General features: G+C 41.8%; 1 protein-coding gene across 4 annotated transcripts; it reads right to left on the reverse strand.

Moving 5' to 3' along the window:
• Positions 1–5,219: 5,219 nt before the first annotated feature.
• CEP20 (centrosomal protein 20) lies at positions 5,220–22,706 on the reverse strand. 4 transcript variants are annotated; one of them, XR_010836442.1, is made up of 7 exons: positions 22,655–22,706; positions 19,011–19,208; positions 16,229–16,313; positions 12,127–12,263; positions 10,744–11,277; positions 10,493–10,642; positions 6,979–7,118 (listed from the first exon to the last, which is right to left on the reverse strand). XR_010836442.1 is itself a non-coding variant. In XM_059038312.2 (5 exons), exons 1-5 carry the CDS (start codon positions 22,680–22,682, stop codon positions 7,042–7,044), a joined length of 525 nt encoding a protein of 174 aa, XP_058894295.1. In that variant the 5' UTR covers positions 22,683–22,706; the 3' UTR covers positions 5,220–7,041. The 4 variants fall into 4 exon arrangements, 2 of the variants coding, with proteins under 2 accessions (XP_058894295.1, XP_066868754.1); XM_059038312.2 differs by lacking the exons at positions 10,493–10,642; positions 10,744–11,277 and having other exon boundaries at positions 5,220–7,118; XR_010836443.1 differs by lacking the exons at positions 10,744–11,277; positions 12,127–12,263; positions 16,229–16,313 and having other exon boundaries at positions 5,220–7,118; positions 22,655–22,703.
• Positions 22,707–23,471: the final 765 nt, after the last annotated feature.

The raw sequence follows: 23,471 nt of genomic DNA on the forward strand, positions 1-23,471 counted from the left end.
GCAAGTCATTTCCCTTCTCTGAGCCTCAGTGTCCGAAGCTGAAAAGTGTGTGTGTGTGTGTGTGTGTGTGTGTGTGTGTGTGTGTGTGTGTGTGTGTATAATTACGTTATTTGCAAGGTGCATGTCAGGATCCAAACAGAATGTGGGTGCCACGGCGCTCTTGAAAGTTCTCTTCACCTGCTCCTCGCCGCCCCAAGAAATTCTTGAAAATGAAGTTGCCTGAAAGTTTTCTCTCTCTCCCTCCCTCTTAGTGCCACTCCCTTACCCCGTGTCCGCCCCACCCCCTCCTGTGTGTCTGACGCCGTGTCTCTCCATCACCTTTTCTGCCTTGTTCTGCCTTTTTTCTCTCTATGTCTCCATCACTCTGCCCACCGCTCTTTCTGTCCCTCTGTCTCACTCTGTCTCTGGTCTCTGTGTCTCTGGCTCCCGATCTCCCTCCCTCTCTCGCTCTCTCCATCTCTCTCCACTCTGTCACATGCACGCACACAGGCCATAAAAGGAAGCCGCGGCGGTGGGCTGGCCCCGCGCCAGGCCGGGGACCTGCGGGCAGCCGGGCGCCCCGCTCCCCGCCTGGCCCGGCTCCGAGGTTCCCGGCCGGTCCTCCCTACCCGGGCGGGCGGGAGACAACCCAAAAAGGGCAGGCGCAGGCTCCTTCCTGCAGGAATTCCCAGCGCCGCATACCAGCCCGGGGCTGCCGCTTCCCCTGACTAAATATGGTGCCGAGCGGCCTCCCGGCGCCCCGCGGAGTTTAAGGGGGTGGCATCCGAGGCCAGCGGGGTGGGAAGGGGACCCTTCTGCTCCCGACAGAGCCAGAAGGGGGCAGCCCCCAGTCCCCCGTGGGTCCCAGCTGCTTCCAGCCAGAGGGTTTACAGACAGGGTTAAAGATGTTGGAAGACCCTTACCAGGCTCTGTGCTTGGCACTCGCCCCAGTCTTATCCAACAAATCCTCCCCCAGCCACGAGGCCGGGTGGTGGTGGGGCCTTTATTAATACCCCCATTTTGCAGGTGAGAAAACTGAGGCCCTGGAGGACTGAAGGGATTTGCCTGAGCCCTCACCAGGTCCGGAGCCCACTGTTGCCATGATTCACTTCCAAGAGAGACTTTAAGGGGAAATGCCCAGGACAATTAGCCTTGAGGCTAAAGACTCCTCTCTGAGGTTAGATAACTAAGTTTGAATCTGTCAGTGTCATCTTCTAGCTATTGGGCCCTGTGCCTCAGTTTCCCTACCTGTAAAATGGGAGGAACATCAGTCACTTCTTCAGTTCCCAGCTGTTTGTAAACAGTCCTTGAGATGATCCATGTAAAATGAACATAGTACACTGCTTCATGTAAGCTGCTATTATTCAAAACAAACATGAAACCAAGCAGAGTTGCACCAGGCCTGGGGGACATCATAATGGTGAGAGCCTGTCCTGCCCACTGTTTCCTGCAGGCTACCAGTCTCCTCTGTAGAGTTCTGCATCTCAGACCCTCTCGGTCCCTTCATCCCTCCAACGTCTTGCCCGCTTTTCACCCCAGGCCCAGCTCTCTACCCGACAATGGGCCTAAGTCAGAGAGTCAAAAACAGCCAGCATTCAGTTGGCTGGGACGTTAGGGGTAAAGTTCTTTAGAAAGTGATGAATGTGCTGCTTCCCCATGTGCCTTTTAATGTCTGCACTGTAAAAGGAGTGGAAATTGTCTCTGCGTTAGTACCGTGCTGATGTGGAGCAGAGAATAGGAAGGGGGAAAAAGTGAAGTTGATCATGCCCTTCCCATCCTGGAAAGATAATCCAGAACAGGCCGTCAGTCTAACTTGCTGGCCTCCGAGTAAAAACGGGCACTTTTCTGGAGGTGTTAACATTGATATTCCAAAGGGGTGCATTTGATTCTTTAAAGAATTTGGTAACTTTTGAAAGAGAATAATTATAATAAATTATCAATAAATGAAGGCTTTATAACAGACACTGAATTGTACTACATTATCTCACCTAATCCTTATAAAAACCCTATAGAGTACTTGAACTTTTTTTTCCCATTTTGCTGTGGAGAAAACAGGTTTGGTGAGTGAAATAATCAGCCAATTTAGCACAGCTAGTTAATGGTAGAGCAGGAATCCCAACCCTGCCTGTGTTATGGAGTCTAGGGTAAGTAGATGAGAAGTCTGAGGGTTTTTTTTGTTGTTTTTGTTTTTCCTCAGTATGCAGGTCTCTCACTGTTGTGGCCTCTCCCGTTGCAGAGCACAGGCTCCAGACACGCAGGCTCAGCGGCCACGGCTCATGGGCCCAGCCGCTCTGCGGCATGTGGGATCTTCCCCAGACCACGGCACAAACCTGTGTCCCCTGCATCGGCAGGCGGACTCTCAACCACTGCGCCACCAGGGAAGCCCAAGTCTGAGGTTTTGTAACTCATGATCTGCTAAGCACCAGCCAGGCAGCCACAGGATTGTCAGTGAACCTCTCTGAGCCTGTGTTTTCTCAAAGCACAGATGGTCAGAATCTTTGCCTCAACATGGAAAGTGTTTCATACCCTTCTGGTATACTCTAGAAGTACTCAGGGACAGTGTTTGCACATAATAGTCATTCAATAAACATCTGTCCAATGCAGAAGCTCAGATGTATGAATCTTCAAACTCAGATGCCTCCATTTTATTTCTTATGGCTCAGAAAGCCAGTTAAAGATAGAGGGGGAAAAGTTACCTTCAAAAAACATTACTGTGACTGACTTAGGGCTGTCAAGTAAGTTTCCCTGGCATGTCTTCTGTGAGGCGCTGTGTACTGGGAGTTTCCATGAACTCATGGAACAAGACAGCAGTGGGGAAATTCCACTCTCAGAGTCTTTTTTTTTTTTTTTTAATCAAATAGCTTTGATTTTGCTACTAGGTTCAAAAACTTCCAAAGTGTGATTCCCTCCAGTTTTGGGGTTTTTTTTGCAGTACGCGGGCCTCTCACTGTTGTGGCCTCTCCCATTGTGGAGCACAGGCTCCGAACGCGCAGGCTCAGCGGCCATGGCTCACGGGCCCAGCCGCTCCGCGGCATGTGGGATCCTCCTGGACCGGGGCACAAACCCGTGTCCCCTGCATCGGCAGGCGGACTCCCAACCACTGCGCCACCAGGGAAGCCCCCTCCAGTTTTTAATAACATCAAAAACTGGGTCCAAGCATGGCTCCTGCATGTCCTTCACAATTATTTAAAAGTGCATCAGCACTCGAGTCATCCAGCTCAAGATCTGCACAGGACCTCATCCTCCTTGCGAATAAAGGGCCATATTTCCTGACCACAAGCACGGCTCTGCTCCAACTCTCCTGTGCATAAGCGCTTCGTTTCACTCATCATGGTCCCCACGTTTCTCCAGGTTCAAGACTGAATCACACAGTAACTTGAAGTGCTCTTTCCTTTATCACCAATTTCCAGCTCTGGTGTCTTGGTAACTCCGGATTCTCTACCTCTATCAGGAAAGTCCTAAAATTCTCAATAAAAATAGTTTTATAGTTTCTTACAAAGCTAAACATATTCTCACCATATGACCCAGCAAGTCACACTCCTTGGGATTAACTCAAATGAGTTGAAAACCTATGTCTGTACTAAAACCTGTACTCAAGTTATTTAGTGCAGCTTTCTTCATTAATTGCCAAGACTTGGAAGCAACCAAGATGTTCTTCTAAGTAAGTGAACAGATAAACTGTGGTACATTCAGATGACAGAATATTACTCAGCACTAAAAAGAAATGGGCTATCAAGCCATGAGCAGACATGGAGGAAAGAAAAGCATATTACTAAGTGAAAGAAAACAATATGTAAAGGCCACATACTGTATGAGTCCAACTATATGACATTCTGGAAAAGGCAAAACTATGTAGACAGTAAACAGATCAGTGGTTGCCAGGAGTTAGAGGAGGAAGGAGCGATGAATAGAGCACAGAAAATTTTTAGGGCAGTGAAGTTACTGATACTGTAATGGTGGGTGGATACATGTCACTATACATTTGTTCAAACCCATAGGCTATATAACACCAAGAGTGAACCTTGAGGTCAACTATGGAACTTTGAGTAATAATGATGGGTCAATGTAGGTTCACTGATTGTAACAAATGTACCACTTTCAGGGGTCATGTTGATAACGGGGGAGCCTGTGAGTGTGTGGGGACAGAGGGTATGTGAGAACTCTGTACTTCACACTCAATTTTGCTGTGAACCTAAAACTGCTTTAAAAAATTGTCTATTTTTTTAAAGATAATTTTACCTCACTTTCATTTTTAAAAAATTAATGAAGACCATACAATCCTTGCAGAATGGTTGTTACAAAAATGAAATGCCAAGTGGCTGGGAAGCATTGTCCTAAATGCCTTTAAAGGCATATTTTCACAAATGTTAATCATTCATGTACACTTGGCTTCAGGTTAAAAGAACACATCAAATTCTACATAATCATACAGGCATGTGAGTCATATATAAATGTGTTCTTGCACATAATTATAAAGCTATTAGTTTATTCTAAGCAAGCATATATGCTACGCTTAAATTTATCATCTTCAAACGCCACCTCTGATCTTGCTATGAGTTTTTACATTGCCAAAGTTTTAAATGTCTACTTTTCCTAAATCCCTCTTCAAGTCCAATTCCCATCCTATTTTTGTATAAGTTTTCTCCTAAAATTTCTGCATTTCTGGAGGAAAACTTCTCCCAACAACCTCATGAAAACCACCAGCAATGATGTACCAATTTAGTTTATGAGTTCGTGAGAAGAGTTTGATGGGTCCTCTATGTTTATTTTTGTCTTTTCCTTCCTTGAATTTAAGTGTCTCAGCTCAGGAACTTTAAACTACTAGAACATATGGGAATTCCCTGGCGGTCCAGTGGTTAGGACTCAGAGCTTTCACTGTCAGGGCCCGGGTTCAATCCCTGGTCAGGGAACTAAGATCCCCCAAGGCACGTGGCATGCCCCCCCCAAATAATACTAAATGCACTTTTTCAAGCCATTTGTGGCCCCACAGATTATGATACTGTCCCCTCAGAGAATAACACCACCAGCCCCTACCACTGCCACCCTATGAAGAATAATCGTCCAGGGTGATATGGCTGATGCCAAGTACCCTCAACCTTACCCTGCACACCCTCCAACAACTAGGTTCCTGGAGACCCCAAATGAAGGCCTAGGGAGCCATCGCCAAGCCTTCTTCTGGTTCCAGTGGACATCTCTTGATGACAGAACAGTCAGAGGAACGCCCTTTGCACAAAGGTGAGTTGCTTAAATTTTTTTTTTATTTAAATGATACACTGAAAGTATAAATGTTGCCTAGGTACAAACCAGTTATAGAATAATGCATACAAATGCGCTATAGACTACATGTGACAATTCTGTTTAGCTTCTATTTTGATGATTTTATATCAGTATCCAAAATGACAAACTCCAGCATTTTTTCTTAACCTAGTCCTGCATGATATTAATTCCTGAGATAAACAGTGTCCACTACCAACAACCCTGCATGTAAACTAAATCTTCTGAGAAGGATTCAGATATTTACACTCCCCATACAATACAATGGAATTCATAATTGTAATCAGGTACTACAGATTTCATTTAAAAAATGGAAATGAGCCCTTATAATACTTCTACATCTGTATATGTAATTTTAGCCCACCAATATGGCCTCTCAAAATCCTTTGACTTGTAAAGTATGGTTTAAGGCAATTTCTTTAATAATTTTCTGCATTCAGATAAAAATTCTTGGTTAATCTGTAAGGACTGAACCCTGACTAGCACCAAAAATAAAATCAAGTTTCAATAATTTCCAAAAGCAGCACAGAATCCATACCCTGAAAAGAATGCCAATTCTGTCAACTACAGCCCTTATCACCTTCCCTGTCGAAAATGTTTAAGCTAAATGTCGTCAGTGTGCAGGCGCCCATGTAGTTTTGTTCTGAACACATCTTATGATTTGTGCCAATCAGGTGTCTACTATAATAGTTTGTTGTTTTCAGTGAAATCAGTCTGAAGACTCCACATTATAAAAATGTCAATAAATATCAAAGTAGCATTTTAGAGATGGCACTGTAAGAGCTCTTACTATTTTTCTACCCCAAGAATAAAAATCGACATTTAATAAGACATTCAGAGCTCATACAAGTAAGGGTTGGCCCTTTCATAGCTCATCTTGTAATTGCACAACTGAAGGCCACATGGAGGTTAAACAATGCCATCTTTTAAAAGGTACTTTCTGGTATTTCTCATAAAGCCTGTCTCTTCATGTTTATTCCACATTCTTCACGTAATAAATTCTTTGTTTTACTTACAGCAGAATTAAAAGAATTATTCCCCCCCACACACCTCTTAATTAAATCTTCTAGGAGAAGCCAAACTGTCTAAGGAAAGCAAAAGTATGTCGTTACCAAGTTTTAACGTTCAAATTTAGGTAATTCAGATATTTAAACCTAATTATAAATGGTTATCTGAAAAATAGCTAGTTCCACCCCTGAAAACAATCAAACTTTATAGGAATTATAGTTTTTTCTGGTTTTGGTGTTCTTTTAAATTTTTTTTTTAAAACATGAATGAATTTTCCTATAAATCCACATAATTCCAGCCTGAAGGAAATTTAATGAATGTGCCATGATAAAGAACAGAGCAGGGAATTCCCTGGCAGTCCAGTGGTTAGGACTCAGTGCTTTCACTGCTGGGGCCTGGGTGCAATTTCTGTTTGAGGAACTAAGATCCTGCAAGCCATGTGGTGCAGCCAAACAAAGAACAGAGCATATGGCTATAAAGACCTGATTTTTTTTTAGAAGAATTTATAGGGTACTAAAAAACCCTTTCATTTCTCAAAAATTTAGGGGCCTTTAAAATCTTCCTAAAAACAACACATTTTCTTTCATGTCAAATCTGGTAAGCTAGATGACAGAGTTAGCTTTTATTCACAAATGCAGTAAAACACAAGGGTCTAAAGGTTTTGCAGAAACTCACATTTCCACAAAGTACAAATACTAGTGATGAATTCTGGTAACATTAGGAGAATAAATAAGTTATTTAATGCACACAAGTTTATAAAAAACGCTCCAAATGGAAATGTCATCTCTTCATTGCGGGAGAAGTGTGCAGGTTTTCAGTGTTAGCGCTCCTCCCCTGCTCCTTCTCTAGGTGGTCCTCTGTAATGAACAGAAGCAAAGGTCAGTACTCATCCCAAGTAAAAATGGGCAGCAGGCAGACTTATCTACATATATTATAGGATGTTCTATATTTAATATTGTGTGAGTTCTTTAGACGGCTTAGGAAAAGGTTTTTTTTAAACACTATTGAAGAAATCAGAAATGTTTAGTACTAGGGACTCACTCTAATTTTTCACAAGTGTTTCCTGACTTCTTTTTTTTTAAATTTTATTTATTTATTTTTGGTTGTGTTGGGTCTTCGTTGCTGCGCGCGGGCTTTCTCTAGTTGCGGCAAGTGGGGCCTACTCTTCGGTGCGGTGCGTGGGCTTCTCACTGCAGTGGCTTCCCTCATTGTGGAGCACGGGCTCTAGGCTTGTGGGTTTCAGTAGTTGCGACACGCGGGCTCAGTAGTTGTGGCACACGAGCTTAGTTGTTCCACAACATGTGGGATCTTCCCAGACCAGGGATCGAACCCGTGTCCCCTGCAGTGACAGGCGGATTCTCAACCACTGCACCACCGGGGAAGCTCCTATTTTTTTTTTAAGAGAATAGAGTACACCCTGGAGTAAACGCATGGATAAGTACTTACAAACTTACACTGTATGTAAGGAATGGGAATTCACAAGAAAGGACTGTGTATTCAGTTAGTATTTTGAGGGATGCCAAAGCTCAACTAAAAAGAAAAAAAAACAAAAACAAAAACTTTTCTTCAAATAGAAATCCTCCCAGCAGCACCCTCTCGCGGCAAGAAGAAAACTAGCATGGTTTACAACTTCCTACCAAAATCACAAAACCCTCCAAGAAATTGCAGAAAATGTTCTTCAGCCAAAAAAAACCCAAAAAAGTTCCATGCAGGTTCAGAGGAGCCCAGAGCCCCTGTGACCACACACTGTGCTCCAGAATAGTAAAGAAAGGGCCCTAGTTATGTCTGCTGCATTTCTTTTGTCCTGGGGGAGAGGGCACCAGGCAGAAGTATTCTCGATTAAAAGAACCTAAAGAGACTTAACATCCAAATGAGACAAAAATGCAACGCACAGGGACTTCCCTGGTGGTCCAGTGGTTAAGAATCCACCTTCCAATGCAGGGGACATGGGTTCGATCCCTGGCCGGGGAACTAATATCCCAACCAGGGAACTAAGATCCCACATGTCATGGGTCAACTAAGCCTGTGTGCCACAACTAGAGAGCCCACACACCACAATGAAGACCAGCGCAACCAAAAAATAAAAATGCGATGCACAAACTAAATTCCTAAGAAAACACGAACCCCCCCAACGATAATCACCAATTCCCCACTCTTTACAAGTAAAAAAACAAAACCTTTTTAATGACCATTTTGATAACAGGAGACAAAAAAATACAAATTTAGACAAGTTTTTAGAAATATGCAATTGTAGCACCCAAACTGCACACTAGATTTGCTAATTCTGAGGACAAGTTGACGTACACACAGCCTTGCTCGTCCAGAGCAGCTCCTCCTCCTCAGAGGCAGTGCAGAGTGCTAACACTACCACAGGTCTGGAAAATTCATCCCCCTCAGTGTTAGGCAACTTTGCTGGAAGAACAAGATCAACAATATCCTTAGGGTAAAAGCATTTTTGGTTTTCTAGACAAGTGTTATGAAAGAGTGAAGTATGTCACTCATGTACTTCATAGATGTGCAATAATGTTGAGCTGATAATGATTTTCTCTATTATAAAATATCTGGGCTTTTATTTATAGCAAAAGCTACCTTGCTTTCAATATTACAAGCACTAATATCATCAGCATTAATGAACTGGCTACCATTTCAAAGGTGAGTGTGCCTGTTATATAAAACCTCTTCATTTTTTTTTTGTACTCTGAAAGCTTTAATAAAAGAAGTGCTTTCATGATGGCAGGCTTTGGACTTATCTTCAAATAAAAGAGAATTTAATTTTAGTGTTTTATATTTCAGCTGGATGACTTTGTGTAGATGGAAGGTATATAATCTGAAGAATAATTATTTTAATACCTTTATAACTTCTCAATGTTACCAAATAAAACTTACTTATCTTTCACACAGTAAGTTGGAGTTGAGAAAGTAAATGGAATGCCTAAATGTGTTACTAAAACATAATGCAATTTGGGGCTAACAATTCTTCACAATTCATTGCACAACGAGGTCCCTGTTGTGTCAGTAACATTTTTGAGGATCAAGAAAAATAATTTGCAATATCACTGTTCTCCTATTAGTGCACTCATTCTCCTTTCTGAGTCCTCCACAGAATAGGTACCCAAAGCTTTGTTGACTTGAACTCGAATCTTTGATGTCTCTGGCACTTTATACAGATAGGAGCCAAGGTAACCCAAGGACTCTTGCATCCTCTCTAGCACACCCTGCCCCCACCCACCCAACTAGAGTTAAAATTACCAACGTCATGGGTTTGCTGCGTTAACAAGTGTTAATGTGTACAATATCCACTGGTGACAATTAAAGAGCAACTGGCATTATCATATATTCTTGGCAAGCATGTCAAGTGGTAAAGCCTTTTTAGAGGGGAATTAAACAATATCTACTACATTTTTTAATAAGCATATATTTTGAACCAACAATTCTACTTCTAGGCATCCACATAAGAAAAATACTAATGCTACCCTGCAATACTGTAAAAGCAAAAAATTTTAAAACATACAAAAGTAGGACTTCTCTGGTGGTGCTGTGGTTAACAATCCACCTGCCAACGCAGGGGACACGGGTTCAATCCCTGGTCCGGGAAGATCCCACATGCCGTGGAGCAAGTAAGCCTGTGCGCCACCACCACTGAAGCCCGAGAGCTCTAGGGCCCGCATGCCACAACTACTGAGCCCACGTGCTGCAACTACTGAAGCCCACACGCCTAGAGCCCGTGCTCTGCAACAAGAGAAAACAACCACAGTGAGAAGCCCGTACACTGCAACTAAGAGTAGCCCCCGCTCACCACAACTAGAGAAAGCCCACGCTCATCAACGAAGACCCAATGCAGCCAAAAAAAAAAAAAACATACAAAAGTAGATCAGTAAAGAGTGATTAGCAGTAGTACTATGGAATACTACAGAGAGAACGAGGTAGAAGCAGATCTACATAAATTGATAAAACAAGTGAAAAAAGCAAACTGTAGGATAATACGTACAGGAACAGTGCATATAAATTTAAATACGTAGAAATGACTCCTGAAGGACACCTGCCAAGCTGCTAACAGCACTACCTTCTGTGGAGGGGAGGGAAATCAAGGCGTTAGGGAGAGGCAAGGAGGGAGGAGGTTAGAGGGAATTTCACATTATACTACTGAGGTTTAGAGATTTACTCTTGTACTGTGTGTTTTGTTGTTTTTTAAGTTCTTGCCAAATAGTAGGCAATAATGACGGTTCCTTACCAATACTTGAAAAAGGAACTAAGAAAACTTCTCCATATTCTTTAAGTGGAAAGTGTACAGGAATGGTAATCAAGGGTGCTGCCTCTGCTAAAAATGATCAGCTACAGGCTTTAGATGAGTCAATGAACCTCTTAGTCTTGGTTTTCTCAACTGTAAAATAAGAAGACAGGAATGATTTCTTTTCCAATGTTCCATGGACTTAGAATTCTAAGATATATAGAAGGATAACTCCTAGTAAAGTCAGAACTAACCTTCAAGAGATCACCCTGATTCACAAATATTTTGCTTTCAGATCTTGACAGAATATTTAACATGATCAATATATTTTTTAAAATATTCGCAATTATTTCAAAAGGCCATTAAACACTCCTTTCTTTAAAAAAATTTATTATTTATTTATTTATTTATTTATTTATTTATTTATTTTTGGCTGTGTTGGGTCCTCGCTGCTGTTCGCGGGCTTTCTCTAGTTGCGGCGAGCGGGGGCTGCTCTTCATTGAGGTGCACAGGCTTCTCATTGCAGTGGCTTCTCTTGTTGCAGAGCATGGGCTCTAGACATGCAGGCTTCAGTAGTTGTGACACGTGGGCTCAGTATTTGCGGCTCGCGAGCTCTAGAGTGCAGGCTCAGTAGTTGTGGTTCATGGGCTTAACTGCTCTGCGGCCTGTGGGATCTTCCCGGACCAGGGCTCAAACCCGTGTCCCCTGCATCGGCAGGTGGATTCTTAACCACTGCGCCACCAGGGAAGCCCAACATGATCAATATTGCTCATGGCGGTTCAGGAAAACTGCAAAAGACAATTTGCACTTTAGATGTTTCTTAAAAGTTTATTTCAACAGTCAAGATTTATATTTGTTCTGGGAATTCCCTGGCAGTCCAGTGGTTAGGACTCCACGCTTTCACTGCCAACGGTGCAGGTTCAAAAAAAAAGATTTATATTTGTTCTGATAATCAGCTGCCTGAGCCCCACCTATGACTATCGTTAAAAAGAGAGATCAACTCTCAACCATAGTTGGAAACACTGAGCTATAAACCATTCAATTTAGATTATCAAATTGAGGTCCTACTGCTGATATAATCAAAACAACTGAAACCTCATTGGAAGAGTGAGCATTCTTAAAAGAAATATGAGCTGCTCTCCTGAGAATTTATTTGTAGATAACTACAACACTACCACAAAGAGTATTCCCTCCACACCCTCAAAAAAAAAGAATCCTGAAAATGCAAAGGACAACACATACACCTCTGACTGCTCTATCTATATTTAGCAATCTTGCCTTTTTTCAGTCTTAGAGGGAACAATATTGATAATGTGATAAAAACCTCTTTCTTCAGTACGCTAAGGATCTAAGCTACTCCAAAGAGTACAAATCTACGTGAAAATCAAGTTTTTCAACACTTCTTTATAGAAATTATATCTAAGAATTTTGTCTAGTCATCTCCCCACCCCTCACAAGATTCTCCTTCTGAAAGGCATTGGTTTTTTGAGGATAAATAACACGGGCTAACTATATTGGATATAAATGGAATTAAACTTTGACTCAAAATCTTAGGAAAAGCTGTTCCAAAGACAAAAACAGATAGGAAGAAAATAAACTTGCTGATAGCTAAATGGTAAGTCTCAGAAAACTCATACCCATTTGCTTTCTTCCATCAGGTTGTCTGCCAAGATTTGGGTTTGGAGGCTGAAGTGAAGACCCTTTCAGAAATGTATTTTGGATGTCATCCTTAGTTCCATGCAAGAAATGAGCTAAAATTCCATATAAAAGAGGTCTATAGCAGGAAGAAAATCAAAATCAATTCCATCTGAATAAATAGGAAAAGCTTAAAAATATCTACTCTTTAAAAGGTAGCCTCTGACACGAAAATAGCCAAGTAATTCACCAGACTTAAAAGAAAATAGATGCATGGTTATTATCTAAATTGCAAACTGTTCATGCTTTTTAAATTTAAGCATACCATTTAACTCTAAAGACAATTTTAAAATCCAGAGAAAACACATTAACATGTTAAACCTCACCTAAGCTGAAATACAATTTCAATCAATGCACAGGAATCAGCTTTTTTTTTTTGAACTCCAAAGTCCAGTATAAGATTTCCCACTACCTAACATGGTCTGATACAAAACAACTATTCAACATATATTTATTGGATTAATAAATCCTTGCCTGGGTTCAAATCCTGGCCCTGCCACTTGACCTCAGCAAGATTCTTAACATCCCCAGCCTCATAAATGTTTCCTCCTCTATAAATGAGGATAAGCATAGTCTCTACCTCATAGGGCAGTTACGGATGAAATGAGTTAATAAATGTCAAGTGCTTAGAACCATACCCGGCACATATTAAATGGTATATAAATGCAAGCTATACACGAGTCGGGTAAGAACTAATATTTTAAAAGCTACTTTACAGTTTACAAAACACTCTTCTCTCTCTTCATTTTATCCTCACCTTGTGATGTCATAACCATCATCTCCAATTTATAAATAAGAAAACCACAGCTCACTGAGGATTTGCTAGAGATTGCTTAGATAGTCAACAAACTTTACACTTGAACCCCAAGTCCCATATTCTTTTCCTTACAGCATGCTGCCTGGAGATTTACATTAGTACCCTTGCAACAATGGAGGCTGCTCTGATGACAATAAAGAGTGGTTTTCCCTTGTTTCCAATAACACAGTTGAAAATATCAATTTAATGGATTGTCTTTTTGAGATAATCTATCTACTTATTAGCAGGTGTGATGGTTCAAAGTATGACATCCTTTCCCTTCAAAAGGTGGAGTCTAACTGCTCTCCTCTTGCGTGTGAGCTGAACACACTTCTCAGGAACTGAGTAAGGCATTAAGTGACAGCACTTGCAACTTCAGAGTCTTAGGTCATAGACGGCACTGTGGCCTCCTCCTTGCCTTCTCTCTTGGTCACTCTCTCTGGGGTAAGTCAGTTGCCATGTCATGAGGACACTCAAGCTGTCCCATGGAAAGGTTCATGTAGTGAAGAACTGAGGCCTCCGACAAGCAGCCATGTGAATGTGCCACATGGAAACGGATCCTCCAGCTCCAGCCAAGCCTTCAGATGACTGCATCCCCGGCCAGCCTCTTAACTGCAATCTCATGAGTGAGACCAGCCACAGAAGCCACACCCAGATTCCTCTCCACTGATAATAAATGTCTGTTGTTTTAAACCAACTTCTGGGGTCATCTGTTATACAGCAATAAATAACCAACTACACACAAAAGCAATTTTTCCATACCACAAAGAAACCAAGAGAGTGAGTTTCTCTATTTAATAAGATGCCTCAGCTCTTACAAAAGCTTCATACAGGAATATAAAATAGGTCTCTTTGTCTACTTTAAACCATTGTTTCCCAAAGTGTTAACTGGTCAAAGAAAATTTTTAAATTAAAAAAATTCTGTTTTCCAAATTTACAATAAAATTTACTTAAGATTTAAAATTTTAAGACATATTAGAAAATATAAAACTACCACATTTAACCTGCAGCTTCATGAATATTATGGTTTCTTTTTTCAAAAATCCTACTTAATGTTTTTAAAGTACAGCTTCACAATGCCTTATTTGCAATTCTGAAAAACAAAAACTCTGAAAACTAATTTTCTTCATAAATTTGGCACAAACTCATTTGGTGGCATGGCTTGACCTAACATAAGGTTATTATACACTTTATCCTACTTTTTCTTAAGTTTCACTGAAAAATATTAATGTGACTATTACTGCTACTTCAGACTTCCACTGGAACCTACACCATATATGGACCACATTACTTTTTAAAATCTGAAAACTTTTCAATGGAAATGTTTTAAAGCAACATTTGCTTTCAGAAAGCAAACTACTGGCAGCGTGACACGAGTTAGAAAAGGAGAGAAATGGGACAGACGCCTCCTAAACTGCACGGTGCAGGGCGTGAGGACAGACAGGCGCTACTGCACAGGCCAAACTGATGAGACTCGCAAAATGACTGGTGGGGAAGTGAGAAGGAGCCAGAAGTACAAGTGAGCTCTCAGGTGAAGACCTGTATGGCAGTATGAGGAAGCTACGAGGGGGGCTTGAAGAGATGAAAATAATGGACTTGATTTTTGGACACACGGAGTTTGAGATGCCAGCAGAAATGTGGGCCCGTAATTCACGAGCTCTGTAAGATTTAGGGCAGAGTCACCAGCGTGGAGACATCATTAAAGACTCAAAACTACATAGAAAAGTGGGCAGGGGGACAAGAGGAAAAGAAAGTTAAGGACAAAACTTGAAGGAGGGCTTCCCTGGTGGCGCAGTGGTTGACAGTCCGCCTGCTGATGCAGGGGACGCGGGTTCATGACCCGTTCCGGGAGGATCCCACATGCCGTGGAGCGGCTGGGCCCGTGAGCCATGGCTGCTGGGCCTGCGCGTCCGGAGCCTGTGCTCCGCAACGGGAGAGGCCACAGCAGTGAGAGGTCTGCGTACAGAAAAAAACAAAAAAACTTGCGGGGGAGTGCCCACAATTTAAAGGAAACCTAAAGGAGCCAATGAAGAAAGTGTGATGACCATTAGGGAGACAGAAAAACAAAGACAGTAAATGGTCATAAAAGACAAATGACAAGAAGTTTTAAGGAACAGTTGTCAATATTACAAAACACTGCAGAAACTCAAGTAAAGCTGAGCTTCTCAAATTGGAAATAGATATATACCCACTCTTAGTGCTAGGGACCTGGTACAAAGTACAGGTGGCATATGATCCCAGAACACTAATTTTACATAAAGATTTGAGGGAGAGTTCAATTTAATTGGCATGCCATTTAAAACATTTTAATGGTAAAAAAATTATATCATGAAGTAGAATGAAAAAATTCAATAAACTTTTAGAAAGAGAAAACATGAGGCTTCAAAGAAATTTCTTACTAGGGGAAAGTTGCTTTGATCTATGTTCCCAGGCCTTCTAGGTACAATTTTTTCTGCCATTAAGGGATCCTCTAGAAAAAGTTTAAGAAACACTAAAGTAGAAAAAAAACTAAGAAACTACTAGAAAGTGGTCACTCTTTCAAGAGCATAGTTTCAGTACAAACGGTGAGGGGAGAATTTAAAATGCAGAGAAGGCAAAAGAGGGGGTAATAACAAAATGAAAACAGGGGGTTGATCTTCACTAAGTTCAGTGATAAAAAGGAGTTAAGAGGTTTTTTTGGAGAGGGGAGATTTGAGTACATTCCCAAGTTGAAGTGAAGGAAGCAGTGAGGAGGAAGAGTTAAATGTGAGGAAGAAAACAATTGATAGAGGAAAGCCTCAGGTAAAAAACAAAAGGATGTATCAAGAAGCCAAGAGGGCTTCCCTGGTGGCGCAGTGGTTGAGAGTCCACCTGCCGATGCAGGGGATACGGGTTCGTGCCCCGGTCCGGGAAGATCCCACATACTGTGGAGCGGCTGGGCCCGTGAGCCATGGCCGCTGAGCCTGTGCGTCCAGAGCCTGTGCTCCACAATGGGAGAGGCCACAACAGTGAGAGGCCCATGTACCACAAAAAAAAAAAAAAAAAAGAAGCCAAGAGATGTGACCCTTAGGATGAAGCAGGGGTGCTCAGTCCTCTGAAACCACAGGCATTTAGCACCTACTCACAGCTGCACACCGTGGACGTGTGCTAGATACACACTGGGCCCAAATAAATACCTCCTGAATTAAAATGAAATAAAACCACTGCTATGCAATTATGACTCCAATACAACAATATCTGAAAACTTATTTTTTAAAAAATCTTCTTACATTGTATTATCCTTTGATTCTTCAAATGCATTTAGTTCACGAATGAGAAACTGTCTGTCCAATGGAACTATGGGTTGACCAGATTCTGGGGGGAAAATCACATAACACTGAGTCTTTATTAATGTAAAAAGTATATAGGATTTTGATTAAAAACCACACTTACGAGGTATACACATTTTTCAGATTTTAGAAGAATGATGATGGCACTCCAAGGCAGATGCAACTGTATGTGATTTTATGACTTTAATAGCAGGCTTCCCTGGTGGTGCGGTGGTTGAGAGTCCGCCTGCCGATGCAGGGGCACAGGTTCGTGCCCCGGTCCAGGAAGATCCCACGTGCCGCCGAGCGGCTGGGCCCATGAGCCATGGCCGCTGAGCCTGTGCTCCGCAACGGGAGAAGCCACATCAGTGAGAGGCCCGCGTACCGCAAAAAAAAAAAAAAAAAAAAAAAAAAAAAGAATAGCTACTTTGTTAAATGCATATTTTAATACAGTTTAATATAAATTTTTTAAATCCCCCAATTTTGAGTCGGGAAAATTTTGTTTCTATATACTAGACTTCAGAAGTCCTATTTTCTAAGAAGCCTGTAAATTAAATACATGACAGGGCTGATATCCATTTGGTGGCAATAAATCTAAAAGTACAATGAACACTAATATGAAGTTCTGGCAAGGATACAGGGCAACTGGAACCCTCATACTCTGCTGGTAGGAGAACAAAATGTTGCATCCACTTATAAAGGTAAGCATACACTTACCACACACAACCCAGCAATCCCACTTTACCCAAGAGACATGAAAACAACGTTTGGCCAAACCTTGTAAATGAATATTTTATAGCAGCTTGACTCATAATTGCCAAAAACTAGAAACAACCCAAATGTCTATCAACTGATAATAGACAAATCAATACAACCATACAATGGAATGCTACTCGGAGGGGAAAAACAACAGCATGGTCTCAAATGTGTTATCCTGAGTGAAAGGAAAAAGATTCAAAATGCTACATCCTGCATGGTTTCACTTATATGACATTCTGGAAAAGGCAAATGATAGGTACAGAAAACAACAGATCAGAGGTTGCTAGGGGTTTGAGAGTAGGAGAAGAGGTTGTCTACAAAGGGACACAGGGAATTTTTTGAGGTGATGAAAACGTTCTATATCGTGATTGTGATTGTGGTGGTAGTTACACAACTGTATGAATTTGGTAAAATCCATAGAACTATATACTAAAAATGGTAAAGAATCTTATATGTTAATTTTACCTCATTTTTGTTTTTTTTTTTTAAAGCCAAGACACTGGGCTTCCCTGGTGGCACAGTGGTTGAGAATCTGCCTGCCGATGCAGGGGACACGGGTTCATGCCCCGGTCTGGAAAGATCCCACGTGCCGCGGAGTGGCTGGGCCCGTGAGCCATGGCCACTGAGCCTGCGCATCCAGAGCCTGTGCTCCGCAACGGGAGAGACCACAACAGTGAGAGGCCCACGTACCGCAAAAAAAAAAAAAAAAAAAAAAAAAAAAAGCCAAGACACTGTAGAAAACTTGACTATGGTTATTATATTCCATTCTAGGTAAGCACAAGTCCAAGACATCTAACTGATGATATTTTCATATTCTTCTTTTCTGATTATTAATGTATTATATAGCCATCTATAACAAACTGAAGAAAGTAAAGATACTGATATTTAAGATCCTTAAACCAATAAAAATCATCAGTCTTTATTCAGTTAAGGTATTAACATTCAGTTAACATTAAATAAAAGATCTAGAATATTAACAAAAGATCTATCGAATGGAAAGTTCCAGCATCACAAATAAGGAATCCATTCTCTCTTCCAAAATCCACTTCATGATCTCTTTTCTTTGATGAGGCATATCTTCAAGGCACCAAACAGTCTTAAAGCACAGATTACACCTTGAACAGGGAATCATGTACATGCAAGGTGTTTTTGATCATCCTCTCAACCTCATCTCCCCCACCCCAGGGGCAATGCTGATCCTGACTATTGTGCATATTCTTCCAGTTCTTTTGCTTTCTTAAGAAATAAAATTTAACAGACAAGGGAAATTTCTTTTTAACTGTTGACTCCCTCTCCCCTATACCATTTCTCTCCCTCCCATCACTAAAATGAGTTTGGAGTTTATTTTCCTAATCCTTTTCTTTTTTTTTCCTTTTTTTAATTGAAATATAGTTGACCTTTCTTTTTTTATTTAAGTATAGTTGGTTCACCATATTATATTAGTTTCAGGTATACAACACAGTGATTTGAAATTTCTATAGATTATCTAATCCTTTTCAGATATCATGCTTTCATACATTTGTATACAGTGCCTGATCAATACATGGTAGCAATATTTTGAGGCTTTATCTCCTATGTTTTATATTTTTTAATAAAGAATATATATTAAATCTGTATGTGTGTGTTTTTAAAGCATATACATAGAAAAAAGACTGACAGCAGATAGGGTAAAATGTAAAGAACTGTTTATTCTCAATACCAGTAAACAAGTATTTATTGTCAGTGCCAGAAATTATGGATGATTTTTCAAAGTATGCACCTAATTTAAGTGTTTATTGAGTTATTTTCCCCTACAATACAATAAACCTCACGAGCACTTGTTCAAGCTATGGAAAGAGCCCATGGGAGTTTTATGTCCCAGTCATGTCCCAGATGATACTGTTTGGTAATGGAATTAGATTTCTAGGCTAAACACTTTCTGAGAATTGGGAGAAGGGAAGAGGCAGATTTCATATCCGGTAACTAACAATAAATAACCTCTTACCTGCTATGAGGACAGACGCTGTATACTTATATTTGTTGAATTCCAAATACTCCCGAATTAATTCATTAATTAGAAGGTTTTCATGAGACAATGATGGTCGAGGTTCACTTTCATCATCAAGAGCACTGAAAACTTCAGCTCGAATCCTTGCTTTTAAATGTCCTAATACTCCTCTTTTTTCCAAGGTGTCCTTTAAAACTGTTAAATATAAAATATTAATGCTTCAGTTACAGAAGAAATTTTGTCATTCTTAGCCAAACTTTGAAGAAAAAGGCTTAAAAGGTAAATGGCATAACACGCACTTTCAACCTATACTCTATGACAAACTGAATAATCATCACATTAGCTACCACAAGCCACATTTGTAATAAAAAATAAAGTTCCTGAGTTGCGATGATTTATTATTTTAATATATTTAAGCAAATGCAAGTTTATCCTTCCAACATCGTCAGTGTCAGAGGCTATAGACTGATACACATTCTTTAGTGAAGAGAAAAGGGGGAGAGAAATATACTTAGCTTACTGGGACCTGAACTTATCTCCCAGGGTCTCATAGCTTTTCAAGAATGGTTGTCGGGCTTCCCTGGTGGCGCATTGGTTGAGAGTCCGCCTGCCGATGCAGGGGACATGGGTTCGTGCCCCGGTCCAGGAAGATCCCACATGCTGTGGAGTGGCTGGGCCCGTGAGCCATGGCCGCTGAGCCTGTGCGTCCGGAGCCTGTGCTCCGCAACGGGAGAGGCCACCACAGTGAGATGCCCGCATACCGCAAAAAAAAAAAAAAAAAAAAAAAAAAAAAGGTTGTCACTGCAGACAGGTTCTGTATGTCAGTAAAACCCTCTGGTCCAGAAAGTAGATGATTAAAGATAACAAGTACACTCCAAAAAGGAAGGACTATGTCGTGTCCTTTGTATAAAAACTGATACCCAGAACCCTTGGGAAATGGACCATTCTGAACAAAAAGGTGGGCTTTTGTTCTGGGGGGTTTGTTTTTTAAAGGCAATTATGAGTTAATTCCTTAAAACAGTAAGACCTTGAAATTGTAAGCCCACTTAGAAATCTAACATGTAACTTTATCAATGTCATCTCAAGGAATCAGGGATATATATGCTTAATGTAATCTAACTTTTTGATAAGCAAGGGTCATTATTACAAATATCAGTAGTTATGATAATGAGATTTAGCTAGAAATACTAATATGGATAGGGCTGAATTGGCATCATCCCTTGCAGTGGTCTGGAACCTTAACCTTTTTTTTTTTTCTCACGTTGTCCTTAATAGCTAAATAACAACCCCAGAGAATTAACACATTTCACCCATAGTGCCTAGAATAGAGAGCTGCCTAGAGGCATTATAATACTGTGCTGTACACTATTGGTGTAATAAATATAGTTTAATACTGTATTATGCTATAAATACGTACACCACAATAATGACAATTCAGAAAGGGAGCCCAGGGACTTCCCTGGTGGCACAGTGGTTAAGAATCCGCCTGCCAACACACGGGACACGGGTTTGAGCCCTGGTCGGGGAAGATCCCACATGCCAACAGAGCAACTAAGCCCGTGCGCCACAACTACTGAGCCTGCGCTCTAGAGCCCGCGAGCCACAAGTACTGAAGCCCACGCGCCTAGAGCCCGTGCTCCGCAACAAGAGAAGCCACCTCATTGAGAAGTCCGCGCACCGCAACGAAGAGTAGCCCCCGCTCGCTGCAACTAGAGAAAGCCCGCGTGCAGCAACGAAGACCCAATGCAGGCAAAAATAAAATAAAATAAAGGGAGCCCAGGGAGTGTATCCAAGTAGGCATGGACATGAAGTTTTTTTAAGCTTTGATAAACAACAAAAACCTGAGTCAGGTTTTGTTGATTAAAAAGATACAATCTAGACTAGACTTTAACCTTTCTTGGCCCTTATATTTAGATTCACCCCCTCAACCTTTTTTGCAGGTGTGTTAAGAGTAGTTATCACCCAGTCAAACTGTGTAATAGGCCCATAAAAGGAAAGTACGGCTTTATTATGTTGGGATCATAACCGAACCCCTGCTCTCCAATTCCATCTTTAGAAATTAGACGGAGAGATTTTTTTCCCCCCAATTACTCTGTATTTGCACACAGCACAGCCTCGAACTCAGCAAAGAAATGAGAATTAATGAAGCTGGAGTTAGGAAACCCATCATGTCTCACCACTACCTCAGCTGTAGATCACTAACTCCTGCCTCACTTTTCTTCTCCAACATGAGTTCTATGTCTCAGAGGTAGAACCAAGTAAGGTGGAAAAATGTGAGGTGAAAGTGCTTTAAAAAGGTGAAAGCCCGTATAAGATAATTGATTGGCAAGTATTTTCAATGGATTTCTCTTGAACACTAAGCACATTCAGAGCTGAGGAATGCAGGAAAAGCATAAAGGGCTCCCTACCTCTGTGCAGGACATTCCTTGTCTAGAGAGTTCTAGGGTTCCATATCATCCTGATCTGCACTCTATTACCATGTTTATTAAAACACTGTACCATGACAATTTCTTTCGAAAGAGCTTCTTAACCTGGTTTATATTCCAAAGTATCTTTAAATCTTCAGAAGTTGCATGCAATATTACAGGTGATATGTGTTTCCTGGGGAGAGAGTTCAATTCATGTCAAGTCTGCCCTTGTGGATAGAGGTATGCCTTTTTAATGATTATTCATCAGTCCTGGGCCACAAATATACATTTAAATCAATAATTCCTGAATCATATTCTCAAATCATACTCTCCCCACCAAATCTCTAAGAATCACTGATTTAGAGCCTAAATTCCCTGAAAAATGGAACTGGTTTTACTAGCTGGGCAGCAGTTATCATTCAATAACTAAGACCTGCAGGCCTGGTGCAGCATCTCTAGGTTCTCACTCTGCCTCTTTCTAGCTAAATTACTTTGGTCGACCTATTTCACCTCTCAGTGCCTCAATTTCCTAATCTATGAAATGGGCATAAGGTTGATACAGAGAATCAATTAGGTAACACAAGGGCTGGGCTGTGCCTGACACATAGGGCTCGATGACTAATAACTATAATTACTATTACTTGTTTGGACATCTGCATCAAAACTAACGGTGTACAAATGTTCTCAGCTTCAGGACTCGAACCTTTGTGGAACTTTTCCTAAAAACACAGGAGAATAGCCAGGCCAGACACCTTTCTAGCTCCACTTTTTCCCAATGGAAAATCGCGACCCACCTCGCAGGTGGTTGTAAGGATGCAATGAGATAAGCAAGCAAACGGTTTAGGATTGTGCTGAACACCAACAATGGTGGTTTAGATATTGTAATCATCAGCCCGGAGGGAAACGCCCGGCCCACGGCCTCGCCCCCGTCGGGGTCCAGAAGGATGCGCCAGAACCCCAAGGTGCAGAACTATAGACCTCTCAGGTACCTGGGGATCCTGGGACTCCTCCTCCAGCTCAAAGCCGGTTTAAACATTGCCCCTATGCAACCACATCCCCTCAGGGCCCCCGCGCGGCGGCCGCCACACCCTCTGGACGCTCCGCAGGCCCTGACGCCATAGACCGACCCCCGAAAAGGCTGACTAGTGTTCCGCGCACCCTCCTTTCGTCCCACCCTTTTCACGGGCTGAAGGCCGACAAAGTTCAGTCTGTAAGCTTCCCATTCGCACTCACCAGCCTTCAGCTCGGAAACAGTCGCCATTTTTCAACGGCCCTCAGGGGCGAACCTAGGCCGTGCGCACGCGCAGCTCCGCCCCGCTCCGCGGCGTGGCCTGTAGCCAATAGGCTCGCCGCTCTCGCCGCGTCTAGTCCCGCCCTCCTGCGTTTACGCTCTCCGTGGTTGGATGGGTGGTGACGGTCCAGAGAGACCCCACCAATCAGCGAGTGCTCTAGGCGGGCCCTGCTGAGGGAGGAGGGAGGGTAAGCCCGTGCTGAGGCACGTCCGAACCTTACCAGGAGTCCTGCTGGCACCCTAGGGCTTAGCTTTAGCCTTCATGATTTGCCCACTGCTCACCTCTGCAGCCTCAAGTACTAACTGTTAATAGTTACCAGGTGTTAAACTTGAGAATGCATCAGAATCACCTGGAGAACTTGTTAAAACAGATTTCTGGGCCCCACCCCTGGAGTTTCTGAGTCCAGTAAATCTGGGGTGAGGTCCGAGAATTCCATTCTAACAAGTTGCTAAATGATGCTGATGCTGCTGGTCTTGGGGATAACACCTTGAAAACCAGTGTATTAAGGGCTTACTATGAATGAGCCTGACACTCTTATGAGTGCTTTACACGCGTTGACATTGATTTCTGTATTACTACTACATTTCACAAAGGAGGAAACTGAATGAAGTCTGCAGAGACGTAACCAAGATCACCAGCAAATGGTGGAGGTGAGATTTGAATCCAGCCTCTTGCTCTTCAAAGCCTGTTCTCTCCACTGGCGCTTAATACTGGGCAGTGCACATAAGGAATCCAAGAGCTATTTGTGAAGATGATTG

This window comes from Kogia breviceps, chromosome 14 (genome assembly GCF_026419965.1).
Source record: "Kogia breviceps isolate mKogBre1 chromosome 14, mKogBre1 haplotype 1, whole genome shotgun sequence".
NCBI lineage: Eukaryota > Metazoa > Chordata > Mammalia > Artiodactyla > Physeteridae > Kogia > Kogia breviceps.